The sequence below is a fragment of the Coffea arabica genome, chromosome 2e (assembly GCF_036785885.1).
Source record: "Coffea arabica cultivar ET-39 chromosome 2e, Coffea Arabica ET-39 HiFi, whole genome shotgun sequence".
In the NCBI taxonomy this organism is placed as follows: Eukaryota; Viridiplantae; Streptophyta; class Magnoliopsida; order Gentianales; family Rubiaceae; genus Coffea; species Coffea arabica.
Window position 1 is genome coordinate 71,479,164 of NC_092313.1, and position 27,608 is coordinate 71,506,771.

General features: G+C 36.7%; 5 protein-coding genes across 8 annotated transcripts; 3 read left to right on the forward strand and 2 right to left on the reverse strand.

Moving 5' to 3' along the window:
• Positions 1–288: 288 nt before the first annotated feature.
• Positions 289–9,990, forward strand: LOC113732920 (topless-related protein 3-like). Of its 2 annotated transcripts, XM_027258965.2 has the most exons (25): positions 289–690; positions 1,388–1,567; positions 1,669–1,782; positions 2,707–2,865; positions 3,081–3,258; positions 3,572–3,701; positions 3,912–4,027; positions 4,150–4,285; positions 4,397–4,506; positions 4,981–5,050; positions 5,127–5,200; positions 5,279–5,374; positions 5,454–5,546; positions 5,886–6,013; positions 6,192–6,426; positions 6,604–6,771; positions 6,951–7,034; positions 7,497–7,649; positions 7,731–7,841; positions 7,950–8,129; positions 8,232–8,360; positions 8,448–8,543; positions 8,997–9,179; positions 9,260–9,435; positions 9,556–9,990. In XM_027258965.2, exons 1-25 carry the CDS (start codon positions 611–613, stop codon positions 9,773–9,775), a joined length of 3,399 nt encoding a protein of 1,132 aa, XP_027114766.2. In that variant the 5' UTR covers positions 289–610; the 3' UTR covers positions 9,776–9,990. The 2 variants fall into 2 exon arrangements, with proteins under 2 accessions (XP_027114766.2, XP_027114767.2); XM_027258966.2 differs by lacking the exon at positions 6,951–7,034.
• A 781-nt stretch (positions 9,991–10,771) lies between these two features.
• Positions 10,772–17,991, forward strand: LOC113732921 (thioredoxin-like protein CITRX, chloroplastic). Of its 3 annotated transcripts, none has more exons than XR_011840948.1 (3): positions 10,772–11,379; positions 11,615–11,737; positions 11,880–13,029. XR_011840948.1 is itself a non-coding variant. In XM_027258967.2 (3 exons), exons 1-3 carry the CDS (start codon positions 11,146–11,148, stop codon positions 17,860–17,862), a joined length of 399 nt encoding a protein of 132 aa, XP_027114768.1. In that variant the 5' UTR covers positions 10,797–11,145; the 3' UTR covers positions 17,863–17,991. The 3 variants fall into 3 exon arrangements, 2 of the variants coding, with proteins under 2 accessions (XP_027114768.1, XP_027114769.1); XM_027258967.2 differs by lacking the exon at positions 11,880–13,029 and adding an exon at positions 17,821–17,991 and having other exon boundaries at positions 10,797–11,379; XM_027258968.2 differs by lacking the exon at positions 11,880–13,029 and adding an exon at positions 16,247–16,472 and having other exon boundaries at positions 10,813–11,379.
• Positions 17,992–18,136: 145 nt separating this feature from the next.
• On the reverse strand, positions 18,137–18,934 carry LOC113729441 (uncharacterized). The gene has a single exon (XM_027253736.1). It carries the CDS (start codon positions 18,932–18,934, stop codon positions 18,137–18,139), a length of 798 nt encoding a protein of 265 aa, XP_027109537.1.
• A 1,477-nt stretch (positions 18,935–20,411) lies between these two features.
• Positions 20,412–23,695, forward strand: LOC113732922 (uncharacterized). The gene is made up of 6 exons (XM_027258969.2): positions 20,412–20,794; positions 20,902–21,023; positions 21,123–21,213; positions 21,736–21,865; positions 21,969–22,039; positions 22,980–23,695. Exons 1-6 carry the CDS (start codon positions 20,505–20,507, stop codon positions 23,476–23,478), a joined length of 1,203 nt encoding a protein of 400 aa, XP_027114770.1. The 5' UTR covers positions 20,412–20,504; the 3' UTR covers positions 23,479–23,695.
• A 675-nt stretch (positions 23,696–24,370) lies between these two features.
• Positions 24,371–25,406, reverse strand: LOC140037370 (uncharacterized). The gene is made up of 2 exons (XM_072081493.1): positions 24,880–25,406; positions 24,371–24,788 (listed from the first exon to the last, which is right to left on the reverse strand). The coding sequence occupies exons 1-2, from the start codon at positions 25,229–25,231 to the stop codon at positions 24,487–24,489; spliced, it is 654 nt and encodes a 217-aa protein (XP_071937594.1). The 5' UTR covers positions 25,232–25,406; the 3' UTR covers positions 24,371–24,486.
• Between the last annotated feature and the right edge of the window lie 2,202 nt (positions 25,407–27,608).

Consider the following 27,608-nt stretch of genomic DNA (forward strand, 5'->3'; position numbering starts at 1 on the left):
AACTCCATTTGAATCCCCACTTTCAAATCCGCTCCACCTTTTTCCCCCACTTCACGCAACGATAAGTGCATTGCCCGAAATGATAAGTCCGCTTGCTTATTGAATAAGCTATGCGGATCATCTTGATAAGCAGTTATTCTTATCAGAGATAGGTCAGTGGAAAAAGATAGACTCCTGCCAAACGCATCGAAGATAGCGAGACCAAGTCCGTCCCCCACCACCATCACCTCACCCCCCTTTTTTTCCTTCCTTCCTTTCTATAAATCTCTCGACTTTCTCTCTCTAGCCAACCCAAAAACCTCTCTTCTTAGCTCTCCTTTCTCTTTCTCTTCCTCTCTCTAACTTTCTCTCACTACTTTTGCCTTTAGCTTCTTCTCTCTGTTGTGTGAGAGGCTGGATACTTGTTCGAGCGGCAGCTGCTTTTGTGGTGGTGATTTTTTTTTTTTCGGGAACCCTAGAGAATCGACGTCGGTGGTGCGTCGGGTCGGCTTGTTCGGGTTCGGGCTGGAGCTCGGGCTTTCTAGGGCTTCGATCTGATTGCGAGTGGTTGGGGATTTGGATTTGGTGAATCGGTGGTGGAGGTTTGAGGGGTTTTTGGGGTGAAGCAAAAATGTCGTCGTTGAGTAGAGAATTGGTTTTCCTCATACTTCAATTTCTAGAAGAGGAAAAGTTTAAGGAATCTGTTCACAAGTAAACTCTTTTGCTTCTTTTTTCCGTTCCCTTTCTTTTAATTTTTAATTTTTATATTGTTTTGTTGCTTATATTTGTTGAATTTTTAATTTTTTTGTTTACATTTCTGTTTTGATGTTAACTTAATTTTGAGACTGTTTAGTTGAGATTGGATAAATTTTGAGCGATTAGTTATTGTTAATTTTGGAAATTCGGAAATGATGAAAAGATTGCTAATTTTAATAATTAGTTTTTGACTTGGGGTTTGAGGTTTTAGTTCAGCTGTAAACAATTTTTAAAAATTACTGCTCTGCATGGATGTGAAATGAATGTTTTTTGGAATTTTTTTGATTTTAGTAATTGGGTTTATGCATGTGGATTTTGATGCGGATAAAGAAATGGAAATGTTGTACTGAAAGCTTCTTTTGTCTTTTTTGGCATTTTGGGAAAGTGGTAAACAGTTTGGATATTTAGTCAAGTTATGAACTTTTTGTAGGGTTGTTGTTACTGGAGAGAATGTTGGTTGGTTTTGTCCATGAGAATTAAAAATAAAAAAAAAGAAACTTGGAGAAGTAATTAAATTTGAGTTGTGTTATGTGAAAAGAATTTTTTAAGTACAGAAGTGAATGGTTTACGACTGATGAATAATATACTTATTGGTTTGAATAAAAAATGAATGCTTAGCCAATGATGAATAATGTACATAATGGTTTTGTAGGCTTGAGCAAGAATCAGGGTTTTTCTTTAACATGAAGTATTTTGAGGAAAAAGTACATGCTGGTGAATGGGAAGAAGTTGAAAAGTACTTGTCTGGATTCACCAAGGTCGATGATAATAGATACTCCATGAAGATATTTTTCGAAATAAGGAAGCAGAAGTATCTTGAAGCCCTTGATCGGTATGTCGAGATTCATACTACATTTTTACCTTGGCTAGGTTTTTTCCTGGATTGAATTTGATCTTTTATTGTTCTTTTGGTAATATTGACTTCTTTTGCAGGCAAGACAAGGCAAAGGCAGTTGAGATACTGGTCAATGATTTGAAAGTCTTCTCAACATTCAATGAGGATTTGTACAAAGAGATTACTCAGCTGTTAACTCTCAATAATTTCAGGTAGTGTGCTTTTCTTACGTGTTATAGGATATTTATTGCTGCTGAAAAGACATGGCCCCTCTACTGTTTTTGATAGATACTGGCAGGAAATCTTTGAATTGGCATTAAGTTTTTGATCTCTATTTTTTTTTTTTAAAGATTGAAGACAGTTCTAAATGCTTACAATAGCTTGATCTTATTGTCTACATCATGTGGCCCACATGGACAGGTTGTGTGTGCATGTGTGTCTTGCTTGTTTGACGAAGGACCTAAAGGCTCAGTCACTGAGGAGAATGTTGTGCCTTGAATTTTTTGGAGGCCAAGTTGTTAAGAGTTATTTCTATAATTTATTTTAGTTGAAGAAATAAAAAGCGTTTAACTAAAACGGGTTCTGATGCACAGCTGGAAAACATTTCTTTGTTCTCAACAGCAAATAATGACTAGAAGGGTGAACATGCAAAGGATGGGTCTTTATGTTTTGCTGAAGATTTTATAGATTTGTTTAATTAGTTACAGCTATAGCTGTATCATATTTTCTGTTCAGAAATTTGATAATATGTATTATGTATGTTTCAACTTTATTAAAGATAGATCGGTCTTTAATGAACTTTAAAACTGGAAAATGATGGTTGGTTGCTGCACAGTTAATGGTGCATTATTTTGCATGCAGTTTAGCAGGCACGGTTTCTCCCATTGCTCTTTGTTTGTTTGTTAATCTGTATGCACTACCTAGGTTAAGTTACTTATTTTGAATTGAAAATTCTGGAGTTTTTCTGTGGAAGCAATATCTTCTTTTGTTAGATATCACTTATATTTTTGTAAATTTGAAATTTTGGTGCCTGCTTTTCTTATAGTTCATGACTTTCTTTCTAAATGCAGTATGCTTGTTACTTACTTTGTAGCTGATCAAAATATGTTTGTTCTAATTGTTTTTGTTGATTGCAGGGAAAATGAACAGTTATCCAAGTATGGTGACACCAAGACCGCCCGAAGTATAATGTTGATAGAGCTGAAAAAGTTAATTGAAGCTAATCCACTTTTTCGAGAAAAGCTTGTTTTTCCAACCTTAAAAGCATCTAGATTGCGGACCTTAATAAATCAAAGGTTTGATGGCCTTGAACTACCGGCTTTAGTGGCCATTTTTTTATCATCATATGAATTAACTGTGTTCTAAATCATGAATGATTGCTGCTTTTGCCATGAACTCCATTGAGAGAGTGATGGCGAAAATGGCTGCTGACAATGCTAAAAAATTTAAAGATACTCGTGCTGTTCATACGTTTAGTGAGAGATGTGTTTTGATGACGTGGCCATTGCAGTTTAAACTGGCAGCACCAGCTCTGCAAGAATCCGAGGCCAAACCCGGATATTAAGACCTTGTTCACAGACCATACCTGCACACCTCCAAATGGGGCTCTTGCTCCAACTCCAGTGAATATGCCTCCTGCTGCTGCAGTGGCAAAACCTGCTGCTTATACGTCACTTGGAACACATGGGGTAAATGTTCTCATGCTAATTCTGATTTATCCTTTTGTTCAGCATGGTGGCCCGTATCCACCTTCTCCTCCATAACAAAAGATAGTTCCCTGAAAAAAAGGGGACGTAAAAATAAGAAAAGCTTCTAAAAAGCCTTTTTTCTTAACGAGAAAAGCACAAATCCTGGATGTTCAGGTCAACCTAGTTTTCATACGAGGATGAAATCCATATTCCTTGTGGATAAAAAGGCATATGTCCTGACGTCAACTTGAACCTTGCTTCCATATGAGGATGCTTATTAATATATATTTTGCTTTCATTCTACTTCTTGTAGCCCTTTCCAACAACTGCTGCAGCTGCCAACGCAAATGCTTTAGCAGGTTGGATGGCAAATGCTGCTGCATCTTCATCTGTTCAGGCAGCTGTTGTGACTGCATCATCCTTACCAGTTCCACCAAATCAAGGTGAGCAGTTAAACTATTTCTGATGTTGTCTGTCTAGCTCTTTTTCAACCTTCAATGGTAACTGTTACACCAGGAACCTGTCTTTGAATATGAGCCCAATGAAAAAACTCATGGAAATTCTTGATTTTTTCTTTTACTAGACCTGACGAGAAATCTGAGTCTTTTGCTAAAATGCTTTGGTCATGTTGAATTGGCTTCGCCTTTGAACAGTGTCAATCTTGAAGCGTCCAATTACTCCTCCGGCAACATTGGGAATGGTTGATTACCAGAATGCTGAGCATGAGCAGCTAATGAAACGTTTACGTCCAGCACAGTCAGTTGAGGAGGTGATGCAGAGGATTTTTTTTTCGTTTTTCGTTTTCATTTTTATTTTTACCATCTTCGGTTGTCTAGCTGATAAGTTGTTGTATTAAATGTCTTCTAGTTAAGAGTATATTCTTGTTTTCAGGTCACCTATCCTACAGTTCGTCAACAGCCATCTTGGTCCCTGGATGACCTACCAAGAAATGTAGCTTTTACCATGCATCAAGGATCTACCATCACAACCATGGATTTTCATCCTTCTCACCATACATTGCTTCTCGGTAATGATGGTTTATAGAAGCTTTTTAGTGCTATCTTTATGCTCTATGGACCTAAAATTTCGTTGCATACTTACATTTGTGGTCTGTGATCTGAATGGCCTTTCTCAATAGTGGGCTCTAATAATGGTGACATTACACTTTGGGAGGTTGGGATGCGAGAAAAGCTGGTTACAAAGCCATTTAAGATTTGGGAGATTCAAGCTTGTACATTGCCGTTTCAGGTCATATCTCATCTGTGGCTTTTAATATTCATGTAGTTGTATTCATCCATATGTAGTTAAGCATGTAGAAGTTGTGATTTGTGTGAGTGGCACTTATGTACGTGTGTATATACATTTATGGGACATTTATTGCAGTATGTTATACATGTATATGCATATTTTGCTTTATGTATGCGTAGTACTCGTATCATTAACATTTTCTTGTAGCATGATTTGAAAGCAGAAATTGACAAAGATGGATTGAGTTGTAATTTTGAAAATTGAAACTAAACAATGATAGCACTTAGGAGGATAAAAAGCTCTGTTTTGTATTTGTTGGTTTTTCACCCACGAGGCAGCTGTAGTGGTAAAGGGTTCTATGATCCATTGTGTAATTACGAGTCCTCTATTGACTAGTATTAATATGTTTCCGCACTATTATCCAAAATTGAAAAGTGTCCTTATTGGTTCTCACCTTAAAAGAGTCTGGAACAGGCTTCTGTTGCAAAAGAGGGACCCTTTTCTGTAAGCCGGGTTACATGGAGTCCAGATGGCACTTTTATTGGTATGTGGCTTCACAAATTAACTGGTCTGGAAGGTGCATGTGAACAGTTATAATTATTGCTTATTTCATGCTGCAGGAGCTGCATTCAGTAAGCATTTAGTCCATTTGTATGCCTATGCTGGACCAAATGATCTGCGCCAGCATCTGGAGGTATGTTACAATTTGCTGGACTGTGACAAGGTAAATTTTGCAACCTTTTTTTTTATTTGCATATTCTTGTGCTTGCAGATTGATGCCCATACTGGAGGAGTAAATGATTTGGCCTTTGCCCATCCAAACAAACAGTTGTGTGTTGTAACCTGTGGAGATGACAAGTTGATCAAGGTAGTTTTAAAAAAGAAACAACGAATTAATTTAGTTGAATTTATTATCTATTAGGTAGCTAAAGGAAAATCTGAAACAGGTTTGGGACTTAACAGGACGGAAGTTATTCAATTTTGAAGGGCATGAAGCCCCTGTATACTCTATATGTCCTCATCAAAAGGAGAATATTCAGGTATGACAAAGAAAAGCAGAAGCAACTGTTTATCAAGAGAATCAATAATTTATAGTGTGTCACAAGACACTCTGTTGCAAAAGATGTTGGAATATGTTGATATTGTATTCAGGCATTATATCGTTTTATCAGTCCAATCTAGCATCTACGTGGAAAATTTGGAATTGTATATTTGATGGCAAAACAAATTTGAAGTTCTCACCCGTGTTTAACTGTTCTTTAAGTGATTAGCTACTTTGACCGTGATTGTGAGGTGAATCATATTATTGTTAACCTGCCTGACACCAACTGCTTATTGAGAGAATCACCTGTGTTTTTTTTTTTTTTTTTTTTTTTCAGTTTATCTTCTCAACTGCTATCGATGGGAAAATTAAGGCTTGGTTGTATGACAATATGGGATCCAGAGTTGACTATGATGCTCCTGGGCATTGGTGTACCACAATGCTTTACAGTGCTGATGGAAGCAGGTAAGATTAGCGATATATCTTTGTTCTGAGGATCCACGTGCTTTTCCATTTCCCCAATATCAACAGTTTGTAAAATCTCTTGTTGCCATTGAGGTTTGGCTACAGTAAAGACCTCGCTTTCTCTCTACTTAATACATGTATATTTGGCTAATGGTGTTTTTGATTCATTTCCATTTAGATTGTTCTCTTGTGGAACTGGTAAAGAAGGAGATTCTTTTCTTGTTGAATGGAATGAAAGTGAAGGGGCCATAAAAAGGACGTACACTGGGTTCAGAAAGAAGTCAAATTTGGTTGTACAGTTTGATACAACTCAAAATCACTTTTTGGCTGTGGGTGAAGATAGCCAGATCAAGTTTTGGGATATGGACAACAATAACATTCTTACCAGTACAGATGCAGAGGGTGGTCTTTCGGTTAGTGTTACAGTAATTTGTATTTCCCGGTTGTTAGCTTTGTAACAGAATCAAACTTGAAAGAGAGAGATCAAAGGAAGAGGAAAAAATGAAGCCAAAAAAAAAGAAGAAAATATCATACAATGTATAAACAAACCAAGAGTCAAGTTGACCAACTTTTTACTTCTGTTGCTACAGAGTCTTCCTCGATTGAGATTCAACAAAGAAGGGAATCTCCTTGCTGTTACTACTGCAGACAATGGAATCAAGATACTTGCAAATGCTGCAGGTATGAGGTCCTTAAGAGCTGCTGAAAACCCTGGTTTTGAAGCACTGAGGTCACCTATTGAAGCAGCTGCAATTAAGGTTCTCTCTCTCTCGCCACTTTAAGCCCAAACCACCCCCCTCCCCCCCAAAAAAAAAAACTGCGAGGCCGTAAGTTGTTGTCCTGATCATATTTTTATTTACCTTGTATAATGAACTCAAATCCTTCTGTTCTTTTATTCACCATGTATAATCAACTGAGATCTCTGTCTGCTGAGCAGGCTTCTGGCTCTTCTGTAGCAAATGTTCCTCCTGTTAATTGCAAAGTTGAAAGAAGCTCTCCTGTTAGGCCATCTCCAATACTTGTACGTTGAATTTTTTCTTCTTTTAAAAAATGTGTTCCAGAATTAGTGGTAACAATGTTAGTTGTAGGAGTAACTTTGGGTACGTGTTGGCTAACTTGCCATTTTCTTTCCCAAGTGTAGATTAATGTTACCAACGTTAGTTGTAGGATTGACTTTAGGTAATTTGTTGACTAGCTTACTGAATTATTCCCTGGCAGGAGGTACGATTGATGTTGCAATCATGTGTTGTTGTTGATTTTCTATGAAGAATTTTCACTTGTCTGAGTCGTACTATATGGTGTAGGAGTTAAATGCTTTGGTGTTGTTTACTGTCTTCTCATGTAACACTGCTTACTGGAGTATGGTCAATATAGTGGGCCCAGATGCGTGCTTCAATCTCAATATTTTGAATTTTTTTTTTAGGGAAGTGTTTCTTTTGTCTGTTTGGGTATCTTGTTTATTTATTTATTTTTAAATCTTCAGAATGGAGTTGACTCAATGTCTAGAAGCATGGAGAAACCAAGAACGCTAGATGATGTTAATGATAAAATGAAACCTTGGCAGTTGGCTGAAATTGTAGATCCTGTTCAATGCCGAATGGTTACGATGCCAGAGAGCACAGATGCGGGTAACAAGGTGGGTGGACTAATTAACTGGCATTTACGTTGCATGTGTTGCTTGTGAAGAATGTGCTTTTATTGACATATTCATATATAGGTTGCTCGGCTTCTTTATACAAACTCTGGTGTTGGCCTTTTGGCACTGGGATCAAATGGTGTTCAGAAGCTGTGGAAGTGGGTGCGAAATGAGCAAAATCCTTCTGGAAAGGTAATGGGAATGATTCCCTATATTGTTGTGGAGTTTATCTCTTCTTCCTTCATTTTTTCCTAACAAATATATTATGAACAAGTTTCTGAAGTAAATGTGGGTCTAAAGGCCACTGCCAATCTTGTTCCACAACATTGGCAACCAAACAGTGGTCTTCTTATGACTAATGATGTCTCAGGTGTCAACCTTGAGGAAGCAGTTCCGTGCATAGCTCTCTCAAAGAATGATTCTTATGTAATGTCAGCTGCTGGTGGAAAGGTTTCATTGTTCAATATGATGACTTTTAAGGTATGTCTTCATATAAGTATGTTCACGATTTGTCTGATCAAAATTTTCAAAGATACATTAGCAGTTATAATGTAATTGTCTTCAATGTGGTTTCCTATGAAGGTGATGACGACATTTATGGCGCCACCACCGGCTTCAACTTTCTTGGCATTCCATCCTCAAGATAATAACATTATAGCCATTGGTATGGAGGATTCCACCATCCACATCTACAATGTTAGGGTAGATGAGGTATTGATTCCATCACTTTATATGATCTCAGATTACTGTTGACACTTGTATAATCGGCAGTGATGTCAATCAAATGACACTGTATAGGTGAAATCAAAGCTGAAAAGTCACCAGAAGCGCATAACTGGTTTAGCATTTTCCACCACCCTGAATATATTAGTTTCTTCTGGTGCTGATGCTCAGGTAAAAAGCAATTCCTGTTTTTTATGGCTAAGAGCAAGTGAAGAGATTTTCTTCTCCTCCATTTTTTTTGGGGGGGGGGGGGGGGTTGGGTGGGTGGGTTTCTAGATATTGACTAGAAAACAAAAGGTTTTTTTTTTTAAAAAAAAAAAAAAGGAAAAATCATGTTTGTTAAAGGGACCTTTTCATTTACAAGATGTCTAAGGTTGCTTTGTTTCTTCTGCTGTAGGTCATATATTAAAATGTGTGTTTCATCGTCTTTCTTAGAGATGAAATTTGATCCCCATGATCCATTGTTGGTTATTTTAACTAATTATTATTGGTAATCCTAAAAGCATGCTAGCCCTGTCAGTTGTTTTCATTTTTCTGTTCCTCTGTACTCGCTGGAACTTGTCTTCCTGTTATGGTGTGCTAAGATGGCTGTTGATCTTTAAACTGTCATATACAAACCTGCAGCTTTGTGTTTGGAGTATTGATACATGGGACAAGCGGAAATCAGTCCCCATCCAACTCCCTGCTGGGAAAGCACCTACAGGTGACACTCGAGTTCAGTTCCATTCTGATCAAATCCGCTTGCTGGTATCACATGAGACACAGCTAGCATTGTATGATGCTGCTAAGATTGATCGCATTCGTCAGGTATGACGTGTTCTAAATCTTTGGGGTCAAGGTTGCTTGTAAGATGACTAAAAGTTTTGCATGGATAATGTTTTCTGCAGTGGGTTCCCCAAGATGTCCTTTCTGCTCCCATCTCATATGCTGCATACTCCTGCAACAGTCAACTAGTTTATGCTTCGTTCTGTGATGGGAATATTGGGGTCTTTGATGCTGATACCCTAAGGCTAAGATGTCGGGTTGCTCCATCGGCGTATTTATCCCAGGCAGTATTAAATGGGTAAGAACAGGATGTTTGCATCCCAATGTTTCCTGATGGTTTATTAAGCGGCAAAAAAAAAAAAACTTTTTATTTTTGGGTGTATGTTTGGTTGATAGTACTTTCTTTGGTCTCTGACAGAAGTCAAGCTGTGTATCCACTTGTCATTGCGGCACATCCTCAAGACCCGAACCAATTTGCAATTGGGTTGACAGATGGGTCTGTCAAAGTGATAGAGCCCCAGGAATCAGAAGGAAAGTGGGGAGTAACTCCTCCAGTGGACAACGGGATGTTAAATGGTAGGGCGGCATCGTCATCCACCACCAGTAACCATGGAGGGCCTGATTCAGTCCAGAGATAAAAGTCAATTGTATTTTTTTCGGTCTTCTGATTCTGTAATCCTATCAGGTGTAGATTTTTTAGGATTTTGTATTTTGTCCCTTGTCAAAGGTTTAGATTGGAGATTAAATTAGAGAGATTTGTAATTGCACGCTATTTGTTGATTTATGTGTATTTTGTTTAATGCTCCTATTGATGCTAGAAATTGTATAAATCATATTGGTGGTTGAAATTTTAGTGCTTTTCATTGCCTGATTTGGCTGATGATGATGGCCGGATTCCAAAATTGGAGTTTGACCTAGCATCACACACTGAAACTCCTAACCTATTCAATGTACGAATCTCTGTTGCGATTAATGAGAAAACAAAGTCACTTCAAATGTTGTCTCCTCCCTCGTACCTGTCGAAGATACAAATTTGTGAACGCATGGCTCGAGCAGTGAAGTAAAATGAAAGTTACTCGTAATCTTGTATGGATGGGGCAAAATTTTGGGTACGTCTAGTGGTGTGAAACAAAACTGGACTACTAGTTGTACCATGTGCTATTCTACGGTACCAATCAAAAGTTAGGCGCGTCTGATGCATATTAATTTAATAAAGAGAAGTTGTTGCTTAATCTAACTTAACAAATCAGAAGTAATTTCACATATACAACTAGTGTCTAAGGTTATAATAGCAATCTGTGCTTGATGCTTTATTTTAATGCTTGAATCGAGTTGAGCTCTATAAAAAAAAAAAAACTAGTTCAAATTTTAGTTTCTGTAATATCCTATAAAATTTTCTGTTAAGAGGATGAGACCTATCATGGAGTCCATTGTTTTGCTAACTCAAAACAAGTTTCTCTTGGTAGGAGGGGGGCTGATGACGTTTGTTTTAACCAAAAGACGGGGAGATGTGGCTTTTGTGCCGTTAAGCTGGATCTGGAGAAAGCAGCGTACAATAAGTTGGAATGGAGTTTTATAAGAGAGGCGTTAAACCATTTTGATTTCCCTCCTCCACCGACTTCTATAATTTTGAAATGCATCTCCTCAACCAAACTTGCCATTCTAATTAGAGTGAATGGCCCAAAAGGTCACTAAACTATTAAAAATGGCACCCTCTGGTCACTAAACTTTTTTTGTGGCCGAAAAGGTCACTAAACTCGAAAAAACTCTCCAGCGAAGTCATTTTACCGAATTTCACCGGTTCCTCATCCGGTAACGGGGTCAATATGGAGTGGAGGAATATAGTAAAGGGGCAAAAATGTCAAACAAAATATGGTCAACCTTTTTTTCTCTCCCCCTCCTTTCTGCTGGAAATGCCGCACATCAGATAAGGTGACAGTTCCTTTTTCCGACTTCCTCTCTTTAGCATCAGGTAAGGAGGAAAACGGACGGCGGGCGGGCAAAAAAAATGGACTCTGCTCTCTCTTCTTCTTCTTCCTTTCATGCTCCGCCACGTCTTGGTCCCTCTGGCATGAATCTACTACAAACCCATTACTCCAGCTCTTTCTTCTTCAACCCCGTCCCCAACAGAAATCCCATCTCCACAGCCAACAGGCCCTCTTTGCTTTCAACTCAACAGCCATCAAGAAAGTTGCGTTGCCTACCACCTGCTGGCAAGTATGTCAGAGAGGATTATCTTGTGGTAATATTCGGTACTCTTTTTTTGTAGCTGATTACATAGTACTGCTCTGTTAGTGGCTGGTTTCTTGGGATTAGGCGGTGCAGAGAATTCATTGTTTAGCATGCAACAACTACAAAGTGTTTTTTCTAGTATATTTTTCATTTTTGTCTTTTTTTTCCTGCGAGAAAAAGGAAGCTTTTTTCGATGTTTTTCAGAGGCTTATTGGGGGGTTTTTTGTTTTGCTTCCTTTGTGTAGAAAAAACTGTCTGCTAAAGAAGTCCAAGATCTGGTGAAGGGAGAGAGAAATGTACCACTAATAATCGATTTCTACGCAACATGGTGCGGTCCCTGTATTTTGATGGCTCAAGAACTTGAAATGGTATGGATAGTAATTGGATTCAGCTTATATGTTAGCACAATGCCACTTCTTTTTTTTTCTTTTTTTTAAATTTCTCCTTGACTTTCTTGATTCGTATCCTGATGAATCGGTTTATTGCGTCTTGCCATGAGTCATTGGACAGGATGAAATGGAAGGAGATTTTTCCTTGAATAGATGAGAGAAGATTTGTCTTTCAACAAATGAAAAGAGGACTCAGCTAATTTCTAGATCTAAGGCACGACTTGCGAGAGAAAAAAAGGTTGACCATATTTTGTTTGATATTTTTGCCCCTTTACTATATTCCTCCACTCCATATTGACCCTGTTACCGGATGAGGAACCGGTGAAATTCGGTAAAATGACTTCGCTGGAGAGTTTTTGCGAGTTTAGTGACCTTTTCGGCCACAAAAAAAGTTTAGTGACCAGAGGGTGCCATTTTTAATAGTTTAGTGACCTTTTGGGCCATTCACTCTTCTAATTAATGGTGCACCTACCAAGTGGATTAGAGGGATCCGTCAGGGAGATCCCATCTCTTCCAATATTTTTTAAATTTATATGGAGTATCTTGTCCTCAGTATTGAACAATTTGTAAACAGTAAAGTTTGGAACCTTTTAAAAATAGGGAGGGGTGGCCCATTAATATTCCATTGTATATTTGCGGATGACATTATTTTGTTCTCAAGTTGTAAACAAGTTTTAATCTCTTGCTGTTAAGGAAGTTCTAGACAATTTTTGCCTCAGGTCAAGGCTTACAGTTAATCTTGAGAAATCAAAAATTTTCTTCTCAAAAAATATTCCATAGCCTGATCAGGATAACAAGAACCTTTTGGGTATTATCAGTACCTTAGATCTTGGTTTGTACTTGAGAATCTTTGACTGTCAGCAAAAGGTAGCCAGGCATAAATACCATTTCATTCTTGACTAAATCAGAAGCACACTTGTTGGATGGAAAGCAAATTTGTTGTCTTTTGCAGGAAGAAAGGCAACCATTCAGCAAAACTCATTTGCTATTGCCTGCTTTTATGCCTAAAACATACCTCTCCCTAAAACCAGTGTTGTTAGACCCAGACCGGATCCATCAGTTCGATCGATCCGATCGTGAACTGACCTTCTTTCTAAATTAGTTTGTACTATATAACTACTTTGGTCAAAAATTTATCAAAATCATCAAAAATCAACTAAATCGGTGACTCGATTTGACTGGTTGACCCGGTTCTCTAACTTTTCTTTCTACTTTTCTCTAAACATAATTTGAGTTATCTAAATTGTAATACTTTCATTTATTAATAGGAATAAGAAAAGTCATCCATTTATTGTAAATATCAACTCACTTTTCTAAATGATTTCTAAATCAAGATGTTTTCATCCCTATGATCTCATTAATTTAGCATCAGTGATTCAAACTTGCATTAATTTGTTTTAATTTAGTTTTTCAAGTAATTTTGGAGAATGGGCATATTTTAATCATGAATTTATATTTTTATATATAATTATTAGGTGTATACTTTATTGCAAGTCTAATATTTTTAAAACATTTTTCATGATTTGCCAAATATAATCAACAACTTAGTTTCAATATTTTTGGAACTTATAAAAATATAAAATAATTATAACATCATGCTGATGTCAGCAGATTTTTTAGAACAGTACGACCTATCCGACCAGTTGACCTTTGACTTAGTAGTTTAGCCGAGTTGCTATCTGATTTGAGTTTAACAACATTGCCTAAAACCATTTGTGAAAGTATTGATACGCTTTAAGAGATTTTCTTTGGAGGTCATATTTGGATAATAAGAAGGTCCATTTGGTAAATTGGGAGACCATTAAAACTCCCAAAGTTCTTGGTGGTCTTGGTATTAGAAAGACTGCTAATGTGAATGATGCAGCAATGGCTGGGTGTGCAAAATCAAAAAATTTCGATTTATCGACCGAATTCAAATTGAATTCGAAAATTTTGAAATTGGTAATTCAGAATTTGATACTAAAATCGGAATTTTCGATTTCGAATTATGTGAATTTGGTTCGAATTCGGTAATGGAGTTTTTGAAATCGGAATTTTCGATTTCAATTTCGTTTTATAATATATATATTAATATTTATTTGTTTATATATAATAATATTTTTATTTCAATTTCATTTTATAATATGTATATTCATATATATTAATATATATATAATAATATTTTTTATAATATATGCAATATAAAATTTATATTATATAACAATACATCTAATAAAAAAGAAAAAAAGGTTTCCGAATTCCGAATTCTGAATTCAAATCGAAATCGGAATTAGTGAATTCGAAATCGAAATCGGTCGGTAATTCCTATACCAAAATTCCGAAAAATTTCAAATTACAAAATTTGAATTCGATGCACACCCCTAATGGTTGGGTTGTGCTGGAGAATTATGCAAGAGAAAGATCAACCTTGGGCTAAGATTCTGAATCATAGACACGTGAATTCCTTAGACACTAGGCATAATAGAATATTGATCCTTAACCATACTAAAGGATTTGTGAATCAGAAGACTCTTATGATTGGAGTAAACCTTAATAATAGAGGAGTGGGATGGGCCACCAATGATGGTAAACATGCTAGGATTTGGTTGGAAGATTGGATTTTTCTTGGTCATCTAAGGAGTCTAGTTTCTGGTCCACTTCAATTTGGAGAGGATTCCCTCACTGTTTCCTCTCTTTTTGGTGATAGGGGTTCATGAAATTTTGATTGTATTTCCTTTGAACTTCTTGATTATATCATAAATATCATTAAAGTTATTCCTAAAAGTCAGATGTCAGATGTTCAAGACTCAAATCTCTTGGAAAGCTAACTTTAAGAGTTAGTACTCTTTAAAATCCAGTGTTCATCTATTTGAGAATGAAAAATCCAAAGATGTGATTAAGGAAGATATTTCATGGGTTTGAAAAGTGTTAGCAAACAGTTGAGTGTATCATTTCTTGTGGGTTGCTTGCCAGGATAAAATTCTCACTAAAGCTAACCTCTTTAAGAGGAAAATTGTCGAGGAGGAAGTCTGCCATTTCTGTAACCATGAATTGGAGAATACCTTGCACCTTTTGTGGGGGGTGCTCTTGGTCAAAATTTTTTTGGCAAGAGCTAAATCTGCCAATCTCACTCCAATCGAAGACCAGAGAGAGTGTCTGCTCTTGGTTGAAAAGAGCATGCTTAAATATGGGCATCTCCTCCTTCTTTAGAATTCCTTAGGGTACTTTAGTTGCATTTTCCTGTTGGACGCTTTGGAATCATAAAAATAGGAGTTTGTTTGATAACCAATACTATAATAACCATTCATTCTCTAATGTAATTGCTAGTGCAATTCCTTCACCTGGGACCTAGAACCGAAGGGATAAAAGTTAAAGAGTAAATTTTGGTGGGATGGACTCCTCCCCCTCCATGAGTTTGCAAACTAAGGGTCCGTTTGTTTCGGATGAAAATATTTTCCAGGTAAATATTTTCCTAATTTCCCGTGTTTGATTGCACAAAAGTTACTGAAAACATTTTCCTATGCAAAATATTTTCACTCATCTTATGGAAAACAACTTCCCTTCCAAACTTACTGAAGTTGTTTTCCGAAATGCATGCATCCCGCCTGTAGTATGTTCCAAATTTACTGAAAACATCTTGTAGTATGTTCTTTTTTGTTTTGTGTAAATAGGAGGACTCGAACCCAAGATTTCTTCCTTACACTCCCTCCCCCGTACCACCCAACCCTCCCCCTAGTATATTCAAAATAAAAAAAGAACCTCATCCTGCTCATCCTATGCTAGTAATTAATTATGTATAATAGGGACATTCTTTTCTAGAGAAACTTTCAGCAGTGAGAATGCAAGATATATGTCACAATAAGCATTGCATGTGTTTGATATTTGACACTAAATGGCCAGCAATTTGTTTATTGCTTAAGGAGATATTTTTTATTCATATATACATTTCTCCAAGATTTTTTAAAGTTAAACAATGAGATAAATTTTCTTATTTTGCATGGGAAGAAGTATGTAGTTATAATGTGTAGAAAGTAAAGATAGAGATAAAAGTGAAAATATTTCAAAAGTTAAACAAACACCAGAAAAATGAAGTAAGAAAATATTTTCAATAAGCTAACCAAACACCTGAAAATGATGAAAGGGAAATGATTTTCATGAAAAATTACTTCCACGGAAAATATTTTCCCAAGGAAAATATTTTACTTCCAACCAAACAGGCCCTAAATGCAAATGGATCAACTATTGGTAGTCCAGGTCCAGCTAGGGCAGGTGGTATCATTCGCAACTATGATGAAGAATGGGTTGGAGGCTTCTACAGGAATGTTGGCAGAGCTTCCAACACTGCCAACATTGTGGCTGAGCTTCGGGCACTAAGAGATGGTCTCAATTTGGCAAAGGACCTTCATATCACAAATCTCCAAGTTGAATTGGATGCAAAAATTATAGTGGCTTTAGTAAACAGTAAAAATGATCTAACACAGCTTTTTGCATCATTGTTTATGATTGCAGGACCATCACGAGGACCTTCCGCTCAATTACTATTAAGCATATTTTCAGAGAAGCGAATCAGTGTGCGGACTTTTTGGCTAAAAAGAGAGTTGAAACTGCTAATGACTTTTGTGTTTTGACTAGTAAACCCGTAGAACTTTCCTATCTAATGGATCTAGATTGTTGAGGCTTTTTTCTTCCAAGAATTGTATCTTTAACTAGTTAGTAATATTATATCCCTTTCATACCCCCCCTAAAAAAAAGAACACATAGCTTGTATAAAAATAAGATTAAAACTCAAATAGCAGCAGCTAAGACGAATATGAATATTCAAATTTTGAACTCATTCGAAAATTAAATCAAACTCAAAGAGATAGGCGTTGGGCTTGAATAATATACAAGCCAAAATTGAATAAATTAAAAAAAGATCCAGATTAATCTTATATACATTGATGTTATATAGGAATAGTCAAAGCTATACCCAATTGAAAAAGAATGTTATCCAATGCATTTCAAGTAAGACTCACACTTAGGTAGACCCGGTTTTTAAAGATCCAATGTCCTAAATTATGCCATACCACTTGGTGAGATGGTATAGTATAATTCGGGCCATTGGGTCTTTGAAAATTGGGTCCGCCAAGTTTAATGCTTCAAGTAATTGTAGTAAAACTTGGCTTGCCTTGGCTTTTCGGGTGATACCAACATATATAAGTAATTGTCATTCTGTAAGATCATAATGAAAACGCAACTTTTGTTTTTCTTTTAGACGAATATGATGTTGAGATTATATATATATATATATATATATTAGCAGCCATGGATGCGTGCACATATTTCAAATTCAATTTGGGATTAGGGGATGTGCATTTATGTGAGCTAGTGTATTTGGATAAATTATTATTCGAAATATTATTTAGATTAATTATTGTAGTACTTCTTTGTGATTTAATATATGTGAAATAAAAAAAATTAAAAATATAAAAGAATTGTGATGGGAACATATGTTTATGATGCAAGTAGAATAATATTTTAAAAAACCTGCTATCCAAACTAAGGTTGTTCAAATTGACTCGAAAAACCAAAAAATCGAGGAAATCAACTTGTCTCGATCCAGAAAATCTTAGGTAACCAATCCACTTATGAGAGAGGTGGATTATGGTTCGGGTTTTATAGGGTCAGGTTGTGGTTCACATTTTTTTTCTTTTGGGTAAGCCACGGGTGCTTGACCCACTTGATATATAAAGGTAAACTTATAAATTTATTCATTAAAACTAAAATTAATGGAGGAAAACCTAACCATCTTTCATCAAATTTTCATGTTCGAAATGAGGTACTTTATTATTTCAACGGTGTAAGGTTGTTAACTTGTTGAATCTATTAAATTATATAAATTTTTATTTTTTGTTGTAATAAACAAATTTTATTTTAAAAACTTGTTTGCTATGTAAATATGCGAGGATTGATGGTTATGTTATGTGATCATTATTAATGAATGATGAATCAATAATGATTTTTTTACACTTCTAATTAGTTTTTAATTATTTATTATTAAAATGTAATCTTTCTAACTTAAATATTGGTTTGAGTTCATGCAGGTATCCAGAAACAACTATGACCATGGGGTGGTTATTATATGATTTTTTATCGAGTTGTTAGATTTGGATACCCGATCATAAGCAACTCTAGTCCAAAACTATTATTGTATACAAGTTTAATCCAATGTTTGATAAAATTGAAATTTGAAAATTGGGACGTAAAATATGAAATCTGAATCCGTTAAATTACTGAATTGTTAAATACTAAATTTGATACATTTGAGTGTGTATCACATTAAATGATAAATGAATAGCTTATCACTCTACTTTTTTTTTTTTTGTCAGAACGGCAACACTTTCATTCATCAAACCCCAATTACACATCCTGGAGCAACTGCTCCTCAACGTCTGCTTGAGCAATATCAAGCAACCAAACTGGAAAACAAGCTTTCCAATCAACAATAGATCCTAGATTTAGAGCATATCTAGCAAACGTATGACTAACAGAGTTGAACTCCCTATGAACAAAGGAGAAACAACATTCCTTAAAGTTTTGTTTTAACAACTTAATATCCTGCAAGACTGTGGAGATAAGCACATCATCCGAATCTCCCTGAATTCTGTCTATTACAACCTTACAGTCGGATTCAATGATGATCCTTTCCCAGCCTTCCAAAGCAGCTTTAACCATTGCAGTTCTGATTGCCAAAGCCTCCTCAAGTACTGGGACTGAGCATGTAAAAGAAGGACAAGCCCACGTAGCAACCAGCTTCCCCTTCCAATCTCTAGCCACAATACCCCAGCCAGCTTTGTTGGACTGCTGGTTCAAAGCCGCATCAGTGTTCAGCTTGATCCACCCTTTGTTAGGAGCTGCCCAACTTCCTTTCTTCCCTGCTTCTAGCCTTGATTCCCTCCCTTCCTCCTTTCCCTCATACTGGACCTCCTGGTATTCCAGCCATTCTGTTAATGCTTTGTGTACCACCACTCCTGGATCCCTACCTTTCCCATTGAAATTTATCTCGTTTCTATCCTTCCAAATGTGCCATAGCAGGTTGACTGTAAACGTAATATGCTCCTCCCCTTTCTCCCTAATAGTTGCCTCCACCAACTCAGTCCACCACAACCAAAACTTCCCTCTCAAACTTTCCAAGCCATCCCACTGAACTGGAGCCATTTTCCAAATAGATTCTGCATGACAACATAGAAACAGCATATGTTCAGTCGACTCTGAGCAGGCCTCACAACATTTACACAATGGATTGCCTTGCCTGCTCCTATTTTTAGTTATTAAACGTATTTAAACATGTTAAAATTTGAATCCATTAACTTTGAGTGTTGAATTCAGTTATCAAACAGATCATAAAAGAAAGGATAAATTATCGTTGACCCCATGTAGTTTGGTATTTTATCACATAACCTCCAATAGTCTAAATACTTATATACAACTCCCTTATGATTTAAGTTAGCGTGTCATCCAACGTTTAATCCAAAACTATTATTGTATACAAGTTTAATCCAACATTTGATAAAATTGAAATTTGAAAATTGGGACGTAAAATATGAAATCTGAATCCGTTAAATTACTGAATTGTTAAATACTAAATTTGATACATTTGAGTGTGTATCACATTAAATGATAAATGAATAGCTTATCACTCTACTTAGTTAATTAAGATGTTCTATTTTTAGTTATTAAACGTATTTAAACCTGTTAAGATTTAAATCCATTAACTTTGAGTGTTGAATTCAGTTATCAAACAGATCATAAAAGAAAGGATAAATTATCTTTGGTTTTTTATCATGTAGTTTGGTATTTTATCACATAACCTCCAATAGTTTAAATACTTATATACAACTCCCTTATGATTTAAGTTAGGGTGTCATTGTTTAAAACTAATGGTCAATAGTAAAAAGTCAAAATCAAACTAATAACTTGATAAATTTACCCTTTCATTACTTCTTTTTCCCCTCTAAATATACAAAATAAGAAATTGAAATAAAAAATAGATAAATAAAAAACAAAAAATACCATTAAAACTTGGCTAAAAAACCTATAATGATATTTGTAGTAAAAAAAAATTAGGTATTTTTTTGTTTCTTATTTGTTTGTTTTATATTTCCCTTCCATCTTTTTTGTTTCTTATTTATTTATTTTTTGTTTCCTTTCCATTTCTTTTGTATTTGGAGAAAATTAAGATTTTGTAGATCAAAGTATAAGTTTTCAAAATCATCACTTTTCTTCCGAAAAAAAAGAGAAAAAGAAAAGGAAAAAAGAAAAAAAGGGAAAAAAAGTAGTGAACAGGTGAATTTATCAATTTATTAGTTTGATTTTAAATCTTTAATATTAATTGTTAGTTTTAAAGGATTAATGAAAAAACTAACGGTAACACCTTAACCCAAATTATAGACAAGTTATATATACGTTTTTAAATTAGATTAATATTTCAGCGTTGGATGAATGATAACGATGTAAAATTTGAATTTGAAATTCAATCTTTGTATATGTGTTATGAATTTAATAGTGATAGTGTATGCACCGTCAGTGTATATAAGATTTATTCTTTTAAATTATAGAGGATTATGTGGTAAAACACCAACCAAATTATAGGGGGTTAAAAGAAAATTTACCCTAGAAGAGAGATTTTTGAACGATGTTCTTTTAGTACTTTAATAAAGAACAACTCTTGTTAAACCTACCCATCTTCTCAAAATCCTCTGGCTCCAACATCGTTGAGGCTGGAAAGATGGCGAACCGGACGGACCCGTCGGCGAAGAGCATAAGGGGGACGAATCCTCAAAATCTGGTGGAGAAGATTGTCCGGTCCAAGATTTACCAAAACACCTACTGGAAGGAGCAATGCTTTGGTCTTACGGCCGAAACCCTAGTCGATAAAGCAATGGAGCTCGACCACCTCGGCGGGACCTACGGAGGCAGTCGCAAACCCACTCCTTTCATTTGCCTTGTCACCAAAATGCTCCAAATTCAACCTGACAAAGAGATTGTTGTCGAGTTCATCAAGAACGAAGATTACAAGTGGGTTTTTGTTTATTGGTATTTGTTCAGTTTCTTTTGTTTTTCTTGAAAATTTTGGTAGAATACCTTTTCGTTGATTTGGGAAATTTGCAATTTTGGTTGAGCAGATATGTCCGTGTTCTTGGAGCATTCTATTTGAGATTGACAGGGACAGATATTGATGTTTATCGGTATTTGGAGCCCTTGTATAATGATTATAGAAAGCTCAGGCAAAAAACGAATGATGGAAGTAAGTAAATTGAGCTCTTTCTAGGGTTTTTTCCCCCAATCTAATTTAGTTCAAAGTTTGGGGTCTTTCTTGCTTAGCTGTGTTGTTGATTCGTTTCAGGATTCGGTTTGACTCATGTGGATGAGTTCATTGATGAACTTTTGACAACAGATTACTCGTGTGATATTTCATTGCCCCGTATCAAGAAAAGGTTAGGTTCTATCTATATTGTCCCAAATGTGAATTTTGTATTACATGTTTGAGAACATATGTGATTGGTGACTAGAACAATATGTAAGTGCATGGCGAATGGGATATAAAGTGACTGCACAATCTTATTCACTCCATCATGTGGTTGTTGAACATCACTGAGGTCTGCAGGAAATTGTATGAATGCTTAGAATTGAAGAGGGAGCATTTTACTACTAGATAGAACTAAAATTGGGGAAATCTTTCTGTACATGTTTGGTATAATGAAGAATCAACATGCTCAAATGAATTCTTGTTTGGATTATATATGAATTCCAATGATTATGGTGGCTCCAGTGCAGATAAATTTGTAGGTGGGTGGGATTGATTGGTTATTCAAGTGGATCTGGACTTTCTGTTTACAAACTCCAACTTAGGATGTGGTTCCCATCAACACCCCCCCCTCGGGGCCCGCGGGGCAGGGGAGCCTGGGGTTTATCGTGATTTTCTGCTCTTAACTTGCATATTCTTGTTTTACTGCCAGGTGGACTCTTGAAGCCTTAGGTTCTTTAGAACCTAGAAGAAGTGCTCTGGAAGATGATTTTGAGGAAGAGGAAGAAAAGGATGAAGACGACCAACTAGCTGCAGGGTCAGATGATGGGGATCATGAGAAGGTCCATTCTTTAGCTTGATTTTTGTTGAGAGAAAATATGTTTGCATTTGAAATTTGAAAGTGTCTCCTAACTTTCATATTCTTGGTTTTTCTTTGGGAAACAGGATTACTACCGCGGACGTAGTCCAACAAGGGAAAGAGATCGGGATAGAAGACGAGACAGTCATAGATACAGGTTGGTCTTGTTGCTCTTTACCTCTGTTCCCTTTTCATCATGGCTTGGGGAGAAATTTTGGTTATTAGTACTCCTCAGTTTTTGGCTCTGTTGGAACATGGCAGAATTTATTCTTACCTGCATCTTAAAGTCAAATGTACTTGAGCTTGATGATGTGGAATGCTCATTCCCATTTTGCACAAGTATTTGGCATAAGCTTGATGAGTACTATTTTTCTGTGATTTTTAAGATATTGCTAGATGATGCGTTTGAATATCTGACAGCTTTCTCAATAGAGTATTATTCTTAGTCTTAGCTATTTTCTAGTGGAAGCTGTCATGAGAATTGCTGTACCACATGCACACGCGCACATAGTAGATTGTACCGTCCATGTTTAAATATAATATAATAAAGGGTGTTGCCAGTGCTGTGGATTTTGGTTCCCCATCATGGCTTAAAAACAGCTTCCTAGAACAATTTTTCATGATCCTGCCAGGTTTCTCTGCACTGACAGTGTGCAGTGAGAAGTATGATGGGTCATACATCTTTATAATTACTGGAATGCAAGTGCTCCCATTTCTATTAACTTCTTAATCTTTTTGCCCTTTTCATTTGTTTTTACATTTCTGCGGTTTGTTCCCTTCCTAATTCTACCTCACTATGATTTGTTTTCTTTTTTTTTTGGTTTAATTTTTCTTCTCCACATACCAAGGATAAAAAAGGAAGGTATTTAGAAAAGAAGCAATCCACTAATGACTAATGGATCTCAGGTCTGTGAAGGCATTAAGAAAAAAAATTACTGAGCAACAAATATTTCTCTATGCTTACTTTTATGATACTGAAACTTCCAGTAACTATAATTTAGTGAAAGTAACATGTATAGTTTTGCCTTTAGAGTTTTTGATCAACAGTTGTGATGTTCTTGCTTGGCCAAGGTTTCTAATTTAAATTGTGTTTCCAGGGATCGAGATTATGACCGAGACTATGATAGGGATCGAGATTATGATCGAGATCGGGACTATGATAGAGATAGAGACTATGACAGGGATCGTGGCAGGGGACGAGATAGAGATAGGGATCGAGAGCGGGAGAGGGATAGGGACCGCCATCGCCTGAGAGAAGATAAGGAATATGGTCGGGAGAGAGAACGTGAAAGAGAAGGTAGGGAACGTGATAGGAGAGACAGGGATCGTGGCCGGCGTAGAAGTCACTCAAGGAGCCGAAGTAGAAGTAGAGATCGCAAGGACCGTGATGAAGAGCGTCGTAAAAGACATGCTCGCAGCAGTGCCAGTCCCAGAAGGCGTGGGGATGGACCTGATGATAGTACCACTCGGGATGAGCCAAAGAAGAAGAAAGAGAAGGAGAAGAAGAAGGATGATGGAACTGACCATCCAGATCCAGAGATTGCAGAGGCAAATAGACTTCGTGCATCCCTTGGTTTGAAACCTTTGAAGCTATAATTAGAAAACTTTGTAGCTGCATGTGTTATGTGTGTTATTGCTTGCTTGCGTTTGGTGGCGGATTTGTAAACACCAGGGCTCTTATGTCGGATTTGCTACTTGAAATCGTTATCAGGACTTGGTATTTTCTTTAGCTTGTTTCTATTATCAAAAGGATAGTTTGTCAAAATCTGTTTGCTTCACTAATGTGATATTGGCAGTGTATTTGTACAGACAACTTGCTCTTACTTCCAAATTTTTTCCATGTGACCACTGTAGAAATGATCTATGGCCTGGATTTAGCTTGTTCAACTAAATTATTTGCATGGGGCCATCAGATTTTTTTTTTTTTTTGTCGACACTGGGGTGTCCGGATCAAGACCCGAAGGCGGCTCGATTAATCCCCAGCGACCCGGGAGGAGAGGCCCCATCCCCCCAAGCACGGTAACCCTGCACGACTCGAACCCCTGGCAAGTGCTCCTAAGGAGGCGTGCGCTGCCAGATGAGCTGCCCAGGAGGGGCAACATCTGTTGGCTTCGCGAAAAACATGCCAGGAGGGCCATCAGTACTTGAGATGGCCACTTTGGACACAGAAAAGTTTCTGTTGAAGCAGATACGTGGAAGCTACATGTAAAAGTAAATTAAAGTTGCCTTCCATGCAAACAGGTGAATCAAATTTAACACGAGTGCTTCTAGTAAGTTCCGAAGCTACAGTGAGTATGGAGGAGCGTATGTATTTGCTGTATTATGTGCAAATGGGCCAAGCACAACTAGAGGTTGGAATGTGTAAGTTCTTTGTTTTTTCCGAACTGCGTTAAAACGAATATGAACACAGAAATAGAGCATTGCAGATGCTTCGGCCGGCTGGAGAAATGAGGCTCTGTTCTGGAAGTGGTACGAGGACCATGCGGCGGATGCTATTTATAACATGCAAGAAAGTCTAGCTCACAATATTGTTGGGCATAAGGACTATTGAAGCGGATTCAATTCCCTAATTACATAACATGCAAGAAGGCTGTTGAGCACTACTTATGGTACTTCTGGCAACAGAATGCCATTTTCATCATACTGAAGTGTGCCTGATTTGTTGAGGGGCCGGCACTTTCCTCCCATTAGAATCTTCTTCTTGCACAATTCAATTCCTCCGCTTTCTTCATCTTCTTCTTCACTTTCTTTACCCTGTTGGATGCCTTTCTTTAGCTTCAACTTTGCGTGCCTACGCTTCTTGTGACTGCTACATCTCCTGCTTGGAATTCGAGCCAATTGCTTTGACCTCTCCTGTTCCCCTGAAAGATTGACATTGGTGGCAAAACTACCAGAAAAACTATTGCCTATCGATAAACCAGTGTCAGTATTTGTATACTTCATTCGATTTCCATTTGCATTTGGTGATGTAAGAAGATATGAAACTTGAGGGCTTACCAGCATTAACTGACTGCTGCAAACTTCTTTCACCAAAGACTTCTCCTCGTCTACCAAGCACTTCTTGATCGTTTGGTGCAATCCCTTGTCCTTCCGAATGTTCCTTAGTTGTAGAACGATCAATCCTATCATGCTTTCCTTCCTGTTCCTGGGAGATGCTCAACATCTCTTGTGACTCGTTATTACCTAAAGCTTCGGAGAAAACTGAGCCAATATGCTTCGACAGAAAGCTTTTGGTTTTCGACCACCCTTTTCCCCTGCTGCAATGCCCAGAATTTTTCTCCCTAGACTCGGGTTTCCTTTTTCTCAACAACTGGATGAGTAACTTAAGTTTTACTTTAAGCAGAGACATGGATAAGCTGATTATATGCGTGGATGGAGTTATGTGAAAGAAGTTTTATGCAGGACAACAGGCATACAATTGTCAAGGTTCTAGGTGTTCATTGCCAATATGCTGCTGCCTTGGTTCTGAGCAACTTAAGTAGGCATTGTTATCTATGTGCAGTTTCTTTCCGTATAAAGATGGAAGTGGGGGAGAGTGGGGTGAGTGAAGAAGGGAAGGTGGGTTAGTGATATATAATTACTCGTTAGAACTCTTCTTACGCACATTTTTAAAGAATTACCACGGCAAAATATGCCAATCTGTTAAGATGGCGATTGATCATAGCTATAAAATCTCTCAGTTTGTTTTTAACGGGTGGGAAGAGCACAACTGTTATATACATTAACTGAAGAAATTTGTTTGCTCGCCTAACATTTCATTTTCTAAATCTATTCATATATGTTTTCATGACTATAAACTCACAGATAAATAGATCATGAACTATAAACTACAAATAAACAGATATTGATTTTTAATATTTTTAGTAGAGTTTTAATTCTGTGATAGTAGATATGATCTGATCTATGACTTCTAAATTGCCCCAATTTAAATTCGATTTTAAAACCTTGATAAGATCTATATTTGTTGTGTTGGTCTCAATATTGCCTCTTGCAATTAGACCAGGCAACCCTATATAAGTTAGGGAAATTAAATCGGGTATCTTTTATTTTTTTGAAAATCTATGTCGCAAACTGACGCCCGAGTACATTTTGGCGATCCAGCAGGAATTGGATCGAATCGTATCAATTTCACTCTCGAATCGTATCAATTTCGCTCTCGTCGAAACTAGATAGATCTATATTGTGAATTGATGATCGGGTACACTCTAACACAGAAAAATTTCTACAAATGAGGCTTTTTGAGTGTAGCATTCTGTCTAAGTGATGTTCGCATTTGCCGAATGCGTGCTCACTGAACTTACATTCAGCAAATGCGATTTATTATTGAATTTCTGATTTTGTAAAAATCTTAATAAAAAAAAACCCGCCATTAAAATTCCAATTTATTAGTATTAATTACTTACCAGTTGAATATCCTCCAAGTTGAACTACTAGCATTTTTTTTAAACCAAAAAAAAAAAGATAGCAGAACGAAGGAGCTAAATTTGCAGAAAATGAGAGGAACAACAACAATGGTGTTGTTCCTGTTCATAATTGTTTTTCTTTCTGCCGTTTTGGCATCATTCGCTGCCAATGTTACGTTGGATCGCCGTGCTTTAGTGATTGATGGCAAACGGAAAGTTCTAATCTCCGATGCCATCCATTATCCTCGCAGCACTTCGCAAGTCCGTACAGCTCTCCTCCCCTGGACTTCAGTTTCAGACATATTAGTACTAATTTTTACATGCATTTATACGCTTTTTGCAAACTATTCATGTTAAGTGTGTGGAAATTTATTGGAAACATGGAAACGCAGATGTGGCCGGACCTGATTCAGAAGTCCAAAGATGGAGGTTTGGATGCCTGACCTCGCATCCAAACCACAAATTCAAATGCGAGGTCTGAAGCAAAATTTTTTTTTTAGATTTTTACAAAATCAGAAATTCAATAATAAATCGTATTTGTGAGCTCGTATTCGGCAAATGCGAACTATCTATTCTTAGAAACCCCAACACCAACAACCCCTCAAATGGAAAACTTTTTTTTTGTCATAATAATTTTAAAATTTTCTCCTCTTAACACATCTACGTTGCAAACTGACGCTCGAGTACACTCTGACAATACATTTTAGTAATCCAGTAGAAATTAGACTCCATCGTAGCGATCTCACTCTCATCGAAACTAGATGCTTGCATTGTGAACTGACGAACGGGTACATTCTGGCAGATTTACATTGTGAATTGACGCGCATATTTTGGCAATACATTTTGACAATCCATTAGGAATTGGACCCACTGCAATGATCCCACTCTCGTCAAAACTAGATGCTTTCCTTGAAATAGAGTATGACATCTTATTGAAATGTGTTAAATGACGTCTTATGGAAAATTTTTTTCAAGGAAGCATTTTTGAGGCACCACAAATTATCAATAGCCTTATTTTTTTGTAGTGTAAATGGTAGTATTCAAATTCGGGATCTCTCATTTACATTTTCTTGTTTGAACCATCCAACCCATCTCTCCTCCTATAAACAGCTTTTTAACCTCTTATTTATGTACATATTTTCTAATCAAGTAGTTTTTCATGAGTTGGGAATTTTGCATTTGGGAAAATAGAAGATGGGCGTAAATTAACACTATCCAACAAAAAAGTGCTAAAGTTTGAATCAGGTGAATCCTTAAGGACTTGGGTACAAATTCCACCGCTAGGCGTTAACTTTGCATGCATCTTTAGTCTCGAATAAAGTA

Bases quoted from the DNA above. Each gene is read 5' to 3' on its own strand.
- LOC113732921 (XM_027258967.2), top strand. From the start codon at position 11,146: ATGGACTCTGCTCTCTCTTCTTCTTCTTCCTTTCATGCTCCGCCACGT. The intron at 11,380-11,614 runs GTAATATTCGGT...TCCTTTGTGTAG, and splicing joins TCAGAGAGGATTATCTTGTG to AAAAAACTGTCTGCTAAAGA. The intron at 11,738-17,820 runs GTATGGATAGTA...GAGTTCATGCAG, and splicing joins TGGCTCAAGAACTTGAAATG to GTATCCAGAAACAACTATGA.
- LOC113732920 (XM_027258965.2), top strand. From the start codon at position 611: ATGTCGTCGTTGAGTAGAGAATTGGTTTTCCTCATACTTCAATTTCTA. The intron at 691-1,387 runs GTAAACTCTTTT...ATGGTTTTGTAG, and splicing joins TTTAAGGAATCTGTTCACAA to GCTTGAGCAAGAATCAGGGT. The intron at 7,842-7,949 runs GTAATGGGAATG...GTGGGTCTAAAG, and splicing joins AGCAAAATCCTTCTGGAAAG to GCCACTGCCAATCTTGTTCC.
- LOC113729441 (XM_027253736.1), bottom strand. From the start codon at position 18,934: ATGGCTCCAGTTCAGTGGGATGGCTTGGAAAGTTTGAGAGGGAAGTTT.
- LOC140037370 (XM_072081493.1), bottom strand. From the start codon at position 25,231: ATGTCTCTGCTTAAAGTAAAACTTAAGTTACTCATCCAGTTGTTGAGA. The intron at 24,789-24,879 runs GTAAGCCCTCAA...GTTTATCGATAG, and splicing joins GCAGCAGTCAGTTAATGCTG to GCAATAGTTTTTCTGGTAGT.
- LOC113732922 (XM_027258969.2), top strand. From the start codon at position 20,505: ATGGCGAACCGGACGGACCCGTCGGCGAAGAGCATAAGGGGGACGAAT. The intron at 21,214-21,735 runs GTTAGGTTCTAT...TTTTACTGCCAG, and splicing joins TTGCCCCGTATCAAGAAAAG to GTGGACTCTTGAAGCCTTAG. The intron at 21,866-21,968 runs GTCCATTCTTTA...TTTGGGAAACAG, and splicing joins ATGATGGGGATCATGAGAAG to GATTACTACCGCGGACGTAG.